At 45.6% G+C, this 14,678-nt stretch overlaps 1 protein-coding gene across 1 annotated transcript in view; it reads right to left on the reverse strand.

Annotated features, from left to right (window-relative positions):
- Positions 1 to 2,243, reverse strand: part of LOC119955532 (bile salt-activated lipase-like) — a 37,627-nt gene extending 35,384 nt beyond the window's left edge. Inside the window, exon 1 of the mRNA XM_038781805.1 lies at positions 2,175 to 2,243. Within this exon, the coding sequence (XP_038637733.1) occupies positions 2,175 to 2,243 (69 nt within the window). The remainder of the gene's footprint in view (positions 1 to 2,174) is intronic.
- Positions 2,244 to 14,678: the final 12,435 nt, after the last annotated feature.

Raw genomic sequence — 14,678 nt, forward strand, 5'->3', positions numbered from 1 at the left:
AGTAAAGCTCCCTCTACACTGTCCCCATCAAACACTCACAGGACAGGTACAGCACTGGGTTAGATACAGAGTAAAGCTCCCTCTACACTGTTCCCATCAAACACTCCCAGGACAGGTACAGCACGGGGTTAGATACAGAGTAAAGCTCCCTCTACACTGTCCCCATCAAACACTCCCAGGACAGGTAGCACGGGGTTAGATACAGAATAAAGCTCCCTCTACACTCTCCCCATCAAACACTCCCAGGACAGGTACAGCATTGAATTAGATACGGAGTAAAGCTCCCTCTACACTGTCCCCATCAAACACTCACAGGACAGGTACAGCACGGGGTTAGATACAGAGTAAAGCTCCCTCCACACTGTCCCCATCAAACACTCCCAGGACAGGTACAGCACGGGGTTAGATACAGAGTGAAGCTCCCTCTACACTGACCCATCAAACATTCCCAGGACAGGTACAGCACGGGGTTAGATACAGAGTAAAGCTCCCTCTACACTGTCCCCATCAAACACTCCCAGGACAGGTACAGCACGGGATTAGATACAGAGTAAAGCTCCCTCTACACTGTCCCCATCAAACACTCCCAGGACAGGTACAGCACGGGGTTAGATACAGAGTAAAGCTCCCTCTACACTGACCCATCAAACATTCCCAGGACAGGTATAGCACGGGGTTAGATACAGAGTAAAGCTCCCTCTACACTGACCCATCAAACACTCCCAGGACAGGTACAGCACGGGGTTAGATACAGAGTAAAGCTCCCTCTGCACTGTCTCCATCAAACACTCCCAGGACAGGCACTGCACGGGGTTAGATACAGAGTAAAGCTCCCTCTGCACTGTCCCCGTCAAACACTCCCAGGACAGATACAGCATGGGGTTAGATACAGAGTAAAGCTCCCTCTACACTGTGCCCATCAAACACTCCCAGGACAGGTACAGCACGGGGTTAGATACAGAGTAAAGCTCCCTCTACGCTGTCCCCATCAAACACTCCCAGGACAAGTACAGCACAGGGTTAGATACAGAGTAAAGCTCCCTCTACACTGTCCCCATCAAACACTCCCAGGACAGGTACAGCACGGGGTTAGATACAGAGTAAAGCTCCCTCTACACTGTCCCCATCAAACACCCGGAGGACAGATGCAGCATGACAATAGAATAATAGAATGATTAGAACACAGATGGAGATGTTTTGGCCTGTCATATTTGTTAAGGCCCTTTGCACAAATAACTCACCCAACTGCATTCCCCTGCTGTCTCCCCACAACCCTGCGCGTCTTTTCATTTTCCGATAATCATCTAATTCCCTTTTGATAGCCTTGATTCACTCTGCGTCCAACACACAGTCAGGCAGTGCATCCAGATCCCAACCATTCGCAATGTAAACAAAGCCTTTTCTCATGTCACTATTGCTCCTTCTGCTAAATAACTTCAATCTGTGCCCTCTGATTCGGGATTCTTCCACAATTTCTCCCAATCTGCTCCGTGCAGGCCTCTCATGATGTTGAAGACCTCTATCAAATCGCCTTTTAACTTTCTCTTCTCCAAGGAAAACACTCTCAATTTTGCCAATCTATCGACCCAACTGACATTCCCTGGAACCATTCTTGTGATGCAGAGTGAAGCTCCCTCCAATAAACATGTTTAAAACCCGAGATCAGCTCCCTACAGTAGCAACGTGGTGTTGGGGATTTGCCAGCTGTTCCTGTGGCTGAGTGACAGGTCGTTTTATGTGCCCACAACCTGCATGGATTTATTTTATTTTATTAAAAATTTACAGTCCCCAATTATTTATTTATACAATTAAGGGGCAATTTAGCGTGGCCAATCCACCTAACGTGCACATCTTTGGGTTGTGGGGGTGAGACCCACGCAGACACGGGGATAACGTGCAAATTCCACACGGACAGTGACCCAGGGCTGGGATTCAAACCTGGGTCCTCAGCCCCGCAGTCCCAGTGCTAACCACTGCGTCACGTACCACCCTCACCTGCATGGATTTATAATCAGACTGAACTGCCCAATCCTGTTAGATGAAGCATTTCCATCTACCACAGGACTTTTCCCCCCATCTGTGAGTTGAAACTAAAGTAATCTTGGGGAAAGGACGAGGCACCAACCAACTTCACCCCCAAACCACCGGTTAGCGGGCAGTGCGCTGTGTCTCACCGTCGCTCTAGCTGCAACATTGAGGAGGCAACTATCCAGCACAAAGAACAGAAACTGCCAGCGAGCCATTTTTCAGAGATCCTCACTCAGGATCTGAGCTCCTCGCATATATATCCATCGCTTGCAGCTCAACGCCGCCAAGATTGGTCTGTTTACTCTAGTAGACAAGCATATCTTAATGACTTATTATTTAACGTGGGTAGACATTTGCTTCACTAAGGCAAGCCTGGCTTTCAAGGTCAGCTTAACAACACATGGCCAATGCACAGATGTTCAGCAAGCTGCTGACGGCTGGAATGTGGTGATTTTCTGCAGGGATGTGCGCGGCAGTTAATAGAATCACACCCAGAAACACACAGAGCTCCTACCGCGAAGAAGGAAGCTATTCGGCCAATCATGTCTTTATCAAAATAGAAGATGGTGGCAATGGCCTAGTTGAAAATGTGAGTGTTGAGCAACTGAGCAGTATAGTGATAGATGCCTCGCAGCGCCGAGGTCCCAGGTTCGATCCCGGCTCTGGGTCACGGTCCATGTGGAGTTTGCACATTCTTCCCAAGTTTGCGTGGGTTTCACCCCCACAATCCAAAAGATAGAACATAGAACATAGAACAGTACAGCACAGAACAGGCCCTTCGGCCCTCGATGTTGTGCCGAGCAATGATCACCCTACTCAAACCCACGTATCCACCCTATACCCGTAACCCAACAACCCCCCCTTAACCTTACTTTTTAGAACACTACGGGCAATTTAGCATGGCCAATCCACCTAACCCGCACATCTTTGGACTGTGGGAGGAAACCGGAGCACCTGGAGGAAACCCACGCACACACGGGGAGGACGTGCAGACTCCGCACAGACAGTGACCCAGCCGGGAATCGAACCTGGGACCCTGGAGCTGTGAAGCATTTATGCTAACCACCATGCTACCGTGCTGCCCCATGTGCAGGGTAGGTGGATTGGCCATGCAAATTGCCCCTCAATTGGAAAAAAAATGAATTGGGTACTCTAAATTTATTTTTTTTAAACATATAGTGATAGATCAGAACATAAGAACTAGGAGCAGGAGTCGGCCATCTGGCCCCTCGAGCCTGCTCCGCCATTCAATGAGATTATGGCTGATCTTTGTGGACTCAGCTCCACTTTCCAGCCTGAACACCATAACCCTTAATCCCTTTATTCTTCAAAAAACTCTATCTTTATCTTATAAACATTTAACGAAGGAGCCTCAACTGCTTCACTGGGCAAGGAATTCCATAGATTCACAGCCCTTTGGGTGAAGAAGTTCTTCCTAAACTCAGTCCTAAATCTACTTCCCCTTATTTTGAGGCTATGCCCCCTAGTTCTGCTTTCACCCGCAAGTGGAAACAACCTGCCCGCATCTATCCTACTATTCCCTTCATAATTTTATATGTTTCTATAAGATCCCCCTGCATCCTTCTAAATTCCAACGAGTACAGTCCCAGTCTACTCAACCTTTCCTCGTAATCCAACCCCTTCAACGAGGAGAGGTTGAGTAGTACTCGTTGGAATTTAGAAGGAATAAAGAGGTGCTAAAAAGGCTGGCAGCACTCCAGGTAGAGAAGTCGCCAGGCCCGGATGGGATGCATCCTAGATTGCTGAGAGAGGTCAGGGGGAAAATTACGGAGCCGTTGACGGACATTTTCCAGGCCTCTCTGAACACAGGATTAGTCCCGGGGGACTGGAGGATTGTAAATGTGACGCTGCTGTTTGAGAAAGGATAATGCAGGAAACTACAGACCTGTCAGCTTGACATCAATAGTGGGAAAACTGATGGAGGTCATAATGGAATAAAATGAAAATCGCTTATTGTCACGAGTAGGCTTCAACGAAGTTACTGTGAAAAGCCCCTAGTCGCCACATTCCGGCGCCTGTCCGGGGAGGCTGGTACGGGAATCGAACCGTGCTGCTGGCCTGCCTTGGTCTGCTTTAAAAGCCAATGATTTAGCCCAGTGAGCTAAATATACACTTAGAGAAAAATAAGTTGCTACTAGACAGTCAACATGGCTTTGTCAGAGCAGGTCATGTCTGACTAATTCAACTGAGTTGTTTGACGAGGTGACACTGGTAGTGGATGAAGGTAGTGCCGTGAATATTATATATTTGTACTTTCAGAAAGCATTTGATACCATGCCACTTGGCAGGTTGGTTAGAAAATTAGAAATGTTTGGGATTGTAGGCTCCTTGGCAGCATGGATTAGACATTGGCTAAGAGATAGAATACAGAGGGTAGGTATAGATGGACATTTCTCAGACAGGAGACGAGTTGAAAGTGGTGTTCCCCAGGGCTCAGTGTTGACAGACGTGCTTTTTCTGATTTACATAAATGATTTAGAGATGCAGATGATACTAGGCTAGAGAGAATAGTGAATTGCGAGGATGACGCTGAGCGACTTCAGAGGGACATTGACAAGTTGGCCAAATGGGCAGACACCTGCCAATGAACTTCGATGCAGAGAAATGTGAGGTAATGCATTTTGGGAGAGGAAACATGGGGAGACAATATAGACTCAATGGTACAACCTGAGGGGGGTACAGGAACAGAGGGACCTCGTGGTTCAAGTGCATCATTCTCTGAAGGCGGCCAGGCAAGTTGAAACAGTTGTTAAGAATGTTTACAGGATCCTTAGATTTATAAATAGAGGCATAGAGTATAAAAACAAAGGAAGTGATGCTACACCTCTACAAATCATTGGTCAGACCACATTTGAAGTATTGTGTTCAGTTCTGGGCACCTTATTTCAGGAAGGATGTTAAAGCTCTGGAGAGAGGGCAGAGGAAATTTACTAGAATGATACCAGGAATGAGGAATTTTAGATACAGTGAAAGATTAGAGAAATTGGGCTTGTTCTCCTTGGACCAGAGAAGATTAAGAGGTGATCTTATTGAGGTGTTCCAAATTCTGAACAATTTTGACAGGGTAAAGGAGGATATTCTGTTTCCACTGGTTGGTATGTCAGTGACTAGAGGTCACAATTTCAAGGTGGCCAGCAAGAGAGCTCGGAGTGAGATGAGGAGAAACTTCTTTACCCAGAGAGTTGTTGGGGTTTGGAATGAGCTGCCTGGGAGAGCGGTGGAGGTGGATTCCATAGGAGGTTTCAAAAGAGAGCTGGAAATATATTTGAAAGTGATTAATTTAGAGGGCTACGGAGATAGGGCTGGGGAAATGGGACTAACTGGACGTAGCTAGTAGGGCTTGGGTTCGATCTCGGCCCTGTCTGTGTGGAGTTTGCACATTCTCCCCGTGTCTGCGTGGGTCTCATCCCCACAACCCAAAGAGGTGCAGGGTAGGTCAATTGGCCACACTAAATTAATAATAATAATAATCTTTATTGTCACAAGTAGGCTTACATTAACACTGAAGTTACTGTGAAAAGCCCCCAGTCGCCACATTCCGGCACCTGTTCGGGTACACAGAGGGAGAATTCAGAATGTCCAAATTACCTAACAGCACGTCTTTCGGGACTTGTGGGAGGAAACCGGAGCACCCGGAGGAAACCCATGCAGACACGGGGAGAACGTGCAGACTCCGCATATTCAGTGACCCAAGCCGGGAATCGAACCTGGGGCCCTGGAGCTGTGAAGCAGCAGTGCTAACCACTGTGCTACTGTGCTGCCCCTTAATTGGAAATGTTTTTTAAAAAAATGGGTCATTCAGTTAAGTTAGAGAAGAGGAGAACATTGTTCCTCTCAGAGGGTCGAGAATCTCAGGAACTCTCTTCTTCAAAAGGCAGTGGAAGCAGAATCTTTGAATAGTGTTACGGCTGAGTTGGATAGATTTTTGATTGACAAGGGGGTAAAAGGTTATCGGGTAGGCCGGAATGCGGCGTTGAGGTTCCAATCAGATCAGCCATGATCTTATTGAATGGCAGAGCAGGCTGGAGGGGCCTCCTCCTGTTCCTGCTTCGCATTGTCTCCACATTGACTTTCAGCTGCCACCGATCTGCCCCCTCTGTCCTCTTCACAGTTTACAATATTCCCAAGTTTTGATTCATCCACAAACTTTGAAATTGTCCCCAGAAAACCAAGACCTAGATCATTAATATATATCAGGAAAAGCAAGGCTCCCAATACCCACCCCTGGGAATACCGCTACAAACCTCCCTCCAGCCAGAAAACTATCCATTGACCATTCCTCTCTGCTTCCTATTATTCAGCCAGTTCTGTATCCACATTGCCACTGTCCCTTTTATTCTGTGAGTTATAACTTTTCTGACAAGCCTGTTGTGGAACGCTGTATTGAAAGCCTTTTTCAAAATCCATGTCCACCACATCAATAACATTACCCTCATCGACCAGTTCTGTTACCGCTACAAAATCCTCCAGCAAGTTAGTTAAACACAATTTCTCCGGCTCTTCCAATCAACCCTCATTTTTCCACGTGACTACTAATTCTATCCCGAATAATTGTTTCCAGAACCTTACCCAGTACTGTTGTTAAACTGACAGGTCTGTAATCGCTGGGTTGAGCCTTACAAACGTTTTTGAGCAAAGGCGTAACTTTAGCAATTCTCCATTCCTCTGGCACCTCCCTTGGGTCCCGGGAAGACAGGAAGATTATGGCCAATGTCCCTGTAATTTCCAGTCTCTCTTCCTTCAATATCCTTGGATGCATCTCATCCTGTCCTGGTGTCTTGTCAACTTTCAGTCCCGACAGCCTATTCAACACTATTTCCTTATCAATTTTGAACCCTTCTAAGGACAGAGTTTCCACATCTGTCTCCATTAGAGTACCCAATTCATTTTTTCCAATGAAGGGGCAATTTAGCGTGGCCAATCCACCTACCCTGTACATCTTTGGGCTGTGGGGGTGAGACCAACGGAGACACGGGGAGAATGTGCAAACTCCACACGGACAGTGACCCAGAGCTGGGATCGAACCTGGGGCCTCGGCGCCGTGAGGCAGCAGTGCTAACCACTGCGCCACCGTGCTGCCCTTACAAAGTATTTATTTAATACGTCAGCCATGCTCCCAGCCTCCACGTGTAAGTTCACTTTTTATTTTTATTTTTATTTAATAAGAAATGTAGAGTACCCAATTCATTTTTTCCAATTAAGGGGCAATTTAGCGTGGCCAATCCACCTACCCTGCACATCTTTGGGTTGTGGGGGCGAAACCCACGCAGACACGGGGAGAATGTGCAAACTCCACACGGTCAGTGACCCAGAGCCGGGATCGAACCTGGGACCTCAGAGGTAGCAGTGCTAACCACTGCGCCATCGTGCTGCCCTAAGTTCACTTTTTAGACCTTAATCAGCCCTATTTCTCCTTTTACCACCGTTTACTATTTTTATGCCTAAAGAAGATTTTATGTTGGCTGTCAGTCTTTTCTCACAGTCACTCTTCGCTTCTCTAAGGCGTTTTCTTCCCTCCTCCCGGAACCTTCTGCATTCCTCTAGGTTCTCAACTGTATTTTCTACCTGACACTTTGGGTGCAATTTTCCCACATGCGTTGCAAATGGCCGATCCCGTTGTGCCGGGAACATCGCGGGAGAGGCCCAAAGTGCGCTCTATGCCTGCGCAAATCTGCGCCCAAGTTACCCAACCTGTGGGGCCGGTGAGAAACTCCCCAAGCCCCCAAAACATGACTCTGGGAAAACCCTGTAAAACCCACCCAAAACAACACAATCATTCTTTGGGCAAATCACGTCCCTTATTTTAATTTCTATCCCCTTTTTTATCCAGGGAGCTATGGATTTGTTTGCCCTACCTTTCCCTTTTAAGGCAATATACCTTTACTGTGTCTGGACCATTTCTTCTTTGAAGGTCGTTCATTGTCCGGTTACAATTTTTCCCACCAACCTTTCCTCCCTTTAACTGGCCCAGCTCCGTTCTTGCCCCATTGAGGTCGGCTCTCCCCACAGTTAATTATTTTTACATGGATTGCCTATTTTCCTTTTCTATCATCATCCTAAACCTTATGCTTCAACGATCACTGTTCCCACACTAACACTTGATCTCCTTATCCCACCTCATTTCCAAAGTGCAGGAACCATTCATTCGGGAAATTACTTCATGTTAAATCATAAGATAGGGACATGGAAGAGCACAGGGCTCAAGTCATAAAAGGCAAATTTAACATTGATATCAGGAAGTTCCTCTTAGAATATCAGACTGATCGATACTTGGACATCCAAAGTTGAGGTGGAAGACTGGAACAATTTAAGGGCGGCACGGTAGCACAGTGGTTAGCACTGTTGCTTCATAGCGCCAGGGACCCAGGTTCGATTCCCGGTTTGGGTCAATGAGTTTGCAGAGTCTGCACGTTCTCCCCATGTCTGCGTGGGTTTCCTCTGGGTGCTCCGGTTTCCTCCCACAAGTCCCAAAAGACGTGCTGTTAGGTAAATTGGACACTCTGAATTCTCCCTCTGTGTATCTGAACAGATGCCGGAGGGGATTTTTACAGTAACTTCATTGCAGTGTTAATGTAAGCCTACTTGTGACAATAGTAAAGATTCTTATTAAAAACTAGGGTGTCAACTGTAAGGAATGATTGAACAGGCTGGGACTATTTTCTCCTGAAAAAATTATATTGAGGGATGACTTGATAGTAGTCTAAAATAATAAAGGAAGTCAATGGGATAGACTTAGAGAGATCAGGTATTAGATGAGCAGTTATTTCCTTGGGCAGATTGAAGCCGTGGTCTTCACCTTCCACCACAAACTTAATTTGTTCCCCCGAGATTCCAACCCGCTCCCTGGCCTCTCTCTGAACTGAACCAGACCAATCACAGCCTCCGTGATCCTTTTGAGCACTGACCTCTTCCACCTCTGGAATATCGTCTATCTCCATCCCTAACTCAGCCAACCTGGTATTGAAACCTTCACCCAGACGTTTGTCACATCCAGTCTCAGCTCTTCCAATTTTCTCCTGGTCCGCCTCTCATTTTTCATTCTTCATAAATCGGCGATCATCCAAAACCGTCATCTCCTTTTTTAAATATATTTTTATTCGAGTTGTTCTGTTTTTACAAACAATACAACACAACCTCAAAACTGGTACCCTACGGCATGATTAATGTCACGAAGAAACCAACACAGTTGGTTCAGTACACTGGGCGCTTCCACATATACAAAAAAGTATAGAGGACAATAGGGTGGGGGGTATAAAGCCATGAAAACATGGCAAAGTGATGCTCACCTTCATGTCTAGTATATTAGAGCCTGTACTATATGACCTATGGAAAACTTTCGAGGAGTAAGTCAGACTCTACCGAGCCGGAATATTTGAGATAGGGGACCCCATACTTTTTGAAATGCATCCAATTTGGCTTGGAGTATACAGGTTAGAAATTCCATTGGGATGCAATCCATAATAAATTTAATGACAATGCTGGACAGAAGGAGGTTTATCACTAATCCAGGAACATGCTGCAGATGTTAGGATATTGCACGGCATTTTCTCATTGGCGTCAATTATATTTTTGTCTGGGAGCCCCAGAACCAGGAACAAAGGATCAAACTCTAAGGCCGTATCAAATATCCTCTCAAGCTCATTAAGTATGCCCCAACCAGGATGATTTAATATTGACACAGGACCAGACACAATGTATATAAGCCTCTCTCCTTAGTTTGCATTTTTGGCACAGTGAGGATTATAGTGGGGTCTATCCTATGTCTTAAGCTTGGTGTAACACGCAGAAGTGCAATATTTTAAGTCGGGTTTCCTTTGTTCTATTACAGATTGAGATTCTATTGGCTTTTTCCCAGATAGTGCCCCAGGTTTCCTTGTCAATATTCACTGAGAGATCTTTTTCCCAAGACCGCAGAGAACTGTTGTTTCTTAACCAAATCCTGTTTATCCTTTAACCTGTGCTCTCTAACCTTCATTTGCTCCTGGTCTGCAAAGCCTAAACTTTTACATTTCTCAACTTTTATGTTTAAATTCCTCAATAGCATCGCCATTAACTCTGTTCCTTCTATAGTCCAACAAATGTCCAAGAACTCAGCGTTCCTCCAATTGTTATCGATTGTACATCCCGTTTTCATTGTTCCACCATGTGGGTGGGGAAAGGGGGGGGGGGGCTGTGCTTCCACTGCCTAAACTCTACGATTGGGGGGGGGGGGGGGGGGGGTGCTGTGCTTCCACTGCCTAAACTCTACGATTGGGGGGGGGGGTGGCTGTGCTTCCACTGCCTAAACTCTACGATCTAGAAAAGATTTAATGAGAAAGTTTAGAAAAAAATGAAACATGTTCTGAGAAGGTCCAACACTCCACACTCTAAGGCATTGTATGGTGGGATTCATTCACCAATCATCTCATTGAAACATTTCACATCAATTATGCTCCTTGTCTAGTTCATTGCCATCTGTCCAGAACCTGACCCCATTCCCTATGCAGAGCGTGAGACGGAGCCAGACTCACAATCATATCAGCTCAAGGCTCAGTCTTTAGGGAGCTGGATCCAATCCTATTTGGCATCAATGATGGCATCATAACTCAACCAACGCCAACCTTGACAGTTCCACAGCAGCTATAAGTGTCGACTGTAGCTCAGTAAGTAGCACTTTTGTCTCTTGTTGTCGATTCAAGTTCTATTCCAGAGACACCAGCTCATAATCCAGGACAACAAAGACCCCCCATGATGTCAGTGCTGTCTTTCAGATAAAACTGTGGCTAGGTCTGCCCTCCCAGGCACTCCCAAGATAAACCACGGTCACGTTTTGAAGAAAATCAGATTTCATCCTTGTGCATTGGCCAATATTTTTCCCACAAAAAATGTTATTAAAGATAAGCTGGTCAGTGTTTCATTGCAGTTTGTGGAAGCTTGCCCTGTGCAAAGTTTCTGCCTTTTCCTACATCAGTGACTACACTTCGAAACACATATTGGTTGTAAAGCACCTTTGGATGGCATGAGGTTCTGAAAAGCATCATGAAGTCTTTCTGACTTCCCGAGGGTCTCTCCCTGGTGGCCTCGTCTCTTTTTGTTTCACTCACGGGATATGAGCATCACCAGCAAAATTAACAGTTATTGGCCATCCCTAATTACAGCAGGCCATTCAGCCTAACAGTTGCCCCTGGTTCTCTGAAAGAGCTACCCATTTAATCCACTTTCCCAAATAAAAAAAATATATACTCCTTTGTGAAATATTTATCCACCAGTCCTTTAGAAGCTATTATGGATTCTGAATAGCAGGACACAGCTGCCCGATATCACCACGCTGTTACATTTCCTGATGCGGAGGGGACCACTGCTGCCTGCCAGGTCCTGTTCATGTTTATAATGGTTTCAAAGATGGCAAAGGTGTCAGGTTTTCCACTGTAAGTTGCAGTTTGAACGTGTGACTTGCTCAAGGCTACGCGAGATACAAGGAAAGAGCTGGAAGTTTGGAAATGGACGTGTTGTGATTTAGGACAGATCGCTATTTTGCGACACCTTACACTAGCTATTTGATACATTGAACTTGCAGGTAGTGTTACCATGCCAGGTTCATTTGATCATGTCATTCTGTTTTTTTGGGAATTCCCCATCCTCAACATAGCTAACCTTTACAAGACATGCTGCTCTGTCATCTTGCCTTACCATAATTCTCCTCATACAACAGTTATCAATTTGGGTGGGGGGGGGGGGGGGGGGGGGGGGGGGTCTGAATCGCAGCTGTTTTACCAGTTATTGAGATTCGGTTTCATGTCTCAACTTGGGTCTCCTACTGTGTCCCACGGAATCTTTTAACAGGTTAACATAGGGAAAAGCTGAAAAGTTGGTGGCTGGTATCTCTGGAAATGGGAAGGTTGATGGATTACCAGGTGGAGTTCTTTCAATTTAGGAATAGGGTTAATCCAGAGGCCTTGGCTGATGATCCGGGGGACATGGGTTCAAATCCCCCCCACAGCAGCTGGTGGAATTTAAATTCAATTAATCACATTTGGAACATAAAAGCGAGTTTCGGTAATGGTAACCATGGAACGATCATCGATTGTTGTAAAAAATCCATCTGCTTCACTAATGTCCTTTAGGGAAGGAAATCGGCCCAGACCCACAGGAAGCACGTGGGGAGGAAGTTCGTATGGAGAATAGACACTGACAAAAACTAGTTGGGTCAAATGGTCAATTTGTGTGTTGTAGGTTCTGTGTAATTTCAAGGCTAGAAGATTTCGCCTCCCCAATGTGGTCATTCAATGTTGTGTGGCTGCAGCCAGTTTAATATTTCCTGCAAACTCCATTGCTTGGCTCTCTCCAGGCAGAGGTCAGATGGAGATGATTTAAATTAGAATATAATGTGGCTTGCTGTCCCACTAAGCATAGCCAGCGTCATTAAACCCAGTGTTAAAGCCAGTGAATGCTTCCTATGGACAAAGCCTACATGCGGTAAACCCGTGCACAAAATGGTTTAGGTTGTCAAAGGACTCTGGTTTCAATAAGGACTGGGCTGAAGCAAGCAGTTTGTTTTTTTTGTATTTAATGGAAATGTGTCCAGGACAGGTAAGCCAATGAGTGCTTTCAGAGGAATCTATGGATTTGGACAATAATCAGCATTAGTGTCCAACAGGAACCTAGCAGCAGGGTCCACCACTAACCCAATCTCCCGAATCGTGGGAACGTAAAAGATTCCCACAGAATGTGTCAAAGATCAGGGGAGCCCTTCCCGGGGTCCTGGGTTAGGATCCACCAGCACCACCAAATTAATGGCCATTTATCTCTGCTGTTTGATGGGGGTTTGCTGTGTGCAAATTGGTGTCATGAGTGTTCCTTTAAGAAAGGTTTAGTCTCTAATCATGTGACTTGTAGCACATTTGGCTTGGGGGGGGGGGGGGGGGGGGGAGTGTTTCAGTTTCAGTTTGACTGCTTTGGACTGCAGAAGGAGAAAGAAATGTTTTGCCTGTTTCTCTCGGTTTTCATTTAAAAAGTTTTTCCAGACAAAAGCCCATTGGCTGTGGCTAACTACCTCGGTAACTTTAAAGATATAGTTGTTTTCCGGAAGGATTTTAAATCTGCTGGTTGGAACTGGGTCAGAATTTCAGGAAAAGGACCAGTCCCATTCAAGTGAGAATACAGTGCACTGGGCCACGCGCTTGAAAAGGGGTTTGGGTTTAATTGGATTTTGTTATTGAATTGGAACAGCTAAGGGGGAATTCATTAAGTGTTATAGATAGATGAAATGAAAATGAAAAATTTCATTGTAGATTACTGTAGCTGTGTGGTATCTTTATGTTTGTAATTGATAAAAATTATTGCTGTATTTTTCTATATATATATATATATATATGTTAGCTACACTCTTAGAATTAAGCTTGTTTTGATTAAAGTGTCTAGGGAGTCTGATGAGTCACATCTGAAGGGAAGGCTCTTGTGCTCATCCTAGCCAAATTCAACATAAAGGTTGTAGGTCAGGTGAACTTCATAATATACTTTGGAGTTTGTAAACCTGGCCCAGAACATTGGTTATTCGCATTTGTCCAAGCAAGCACTTTGAAAGTCAGTCATAGGCTGTGAAGTGCTTTGGGTCACATGTGAACGGTGGAATCATAGAATCTTGCAGCCCAGGAGGCCATTCAGCCCATCATCCCTGTGCCAACTCTTTGAAAACATTGTCTTAATTTAGTCCTAACCCAGCTTGTTCCCTATAAACCAATCTTCGCCAAGTACATGTCACTATTTCCTCCTTCAAACTTACATTTAGAATAATACCTTCCTGTGAGGGTGAAGTTGATCCCAATACCTCAGCAATCGCAGCTATGCAATGTGTTCATTTTATTAGATATGGTTCAGCAGTAAGGGGGCTGCAGATCTCAATGGGCTGGGATTACTCTCAGCCCTCGTTTGATGATGGAAAGAGGCTGGAGTACCAGAAAACCATTTACATAGCTCTCAGAATAAAAGCACCTCCCTTCCTCCTACACCCAGTGCTCGCTATCAGTAAACAACTCCACAAATAGCTCTCATTTGTCCCAATAACTGTTTTTGCAGCTGAACGTTTCTCAGGCTCGAGATTAGTTTGAGTTTGGATGTGCAGTCACCTGCTGCCCACATGTTTCCTATTTATCTTGCGTTCTCGGAAGGCATGCGTCAGCTTGGAGTATCAACACTTTCAGGGAAGTGGAAGAATGGCAGAGTGGAAATAACTTTAATGACACCCCTGTGTTTTGCCACCTCTTCCCCCTCCCAGATCACACCACTTTCCCCCCCCCCCCCCCCACCCACGCACCCCCGTCACTTCATCCCTGCATTCCCCCCACCCACTGTGGGACCAATCCTTCTGCTTCCGATACTGGACTGTAGTTTTGTCCTGACACAGCAAGAACTATCCAATCAGCCCAGATGCAGCGAAGACGATAGACAGGTCAAAGCTAACTGTAAATCAGTTACAGATAAACATTCTGCTCAAATCCTCAGCCTCATCATCAGAATTTGGTCTCCGAGTGTAGGGGGCAGCTGGGCTATCATAAACCCATACATGGCTGAGAAATCCAGATCAGGAGTTTCGCTATGTGGCTATTGGCTGTTTTATTACTGGACTATCGAGGGGTGAGGAGGAGCGTTTG

The sequence above is a fragment of the Scyliorhinus canicula genome, chromosome 21, assembly GCF_902713615.1.
Source record: "Scyliorhinus canicula chromosome 21, sScyCan1.1, whole genome shotgun sequence".
NCBI classification, from domain to species: domain Eukaryota; kingdom Metazoa; phylum Chordata; class Chondrichthyes; order Carcharhiniformes; family Scyliorhinidae; genus Scyliorhinus; species Scyliorhinus canicula.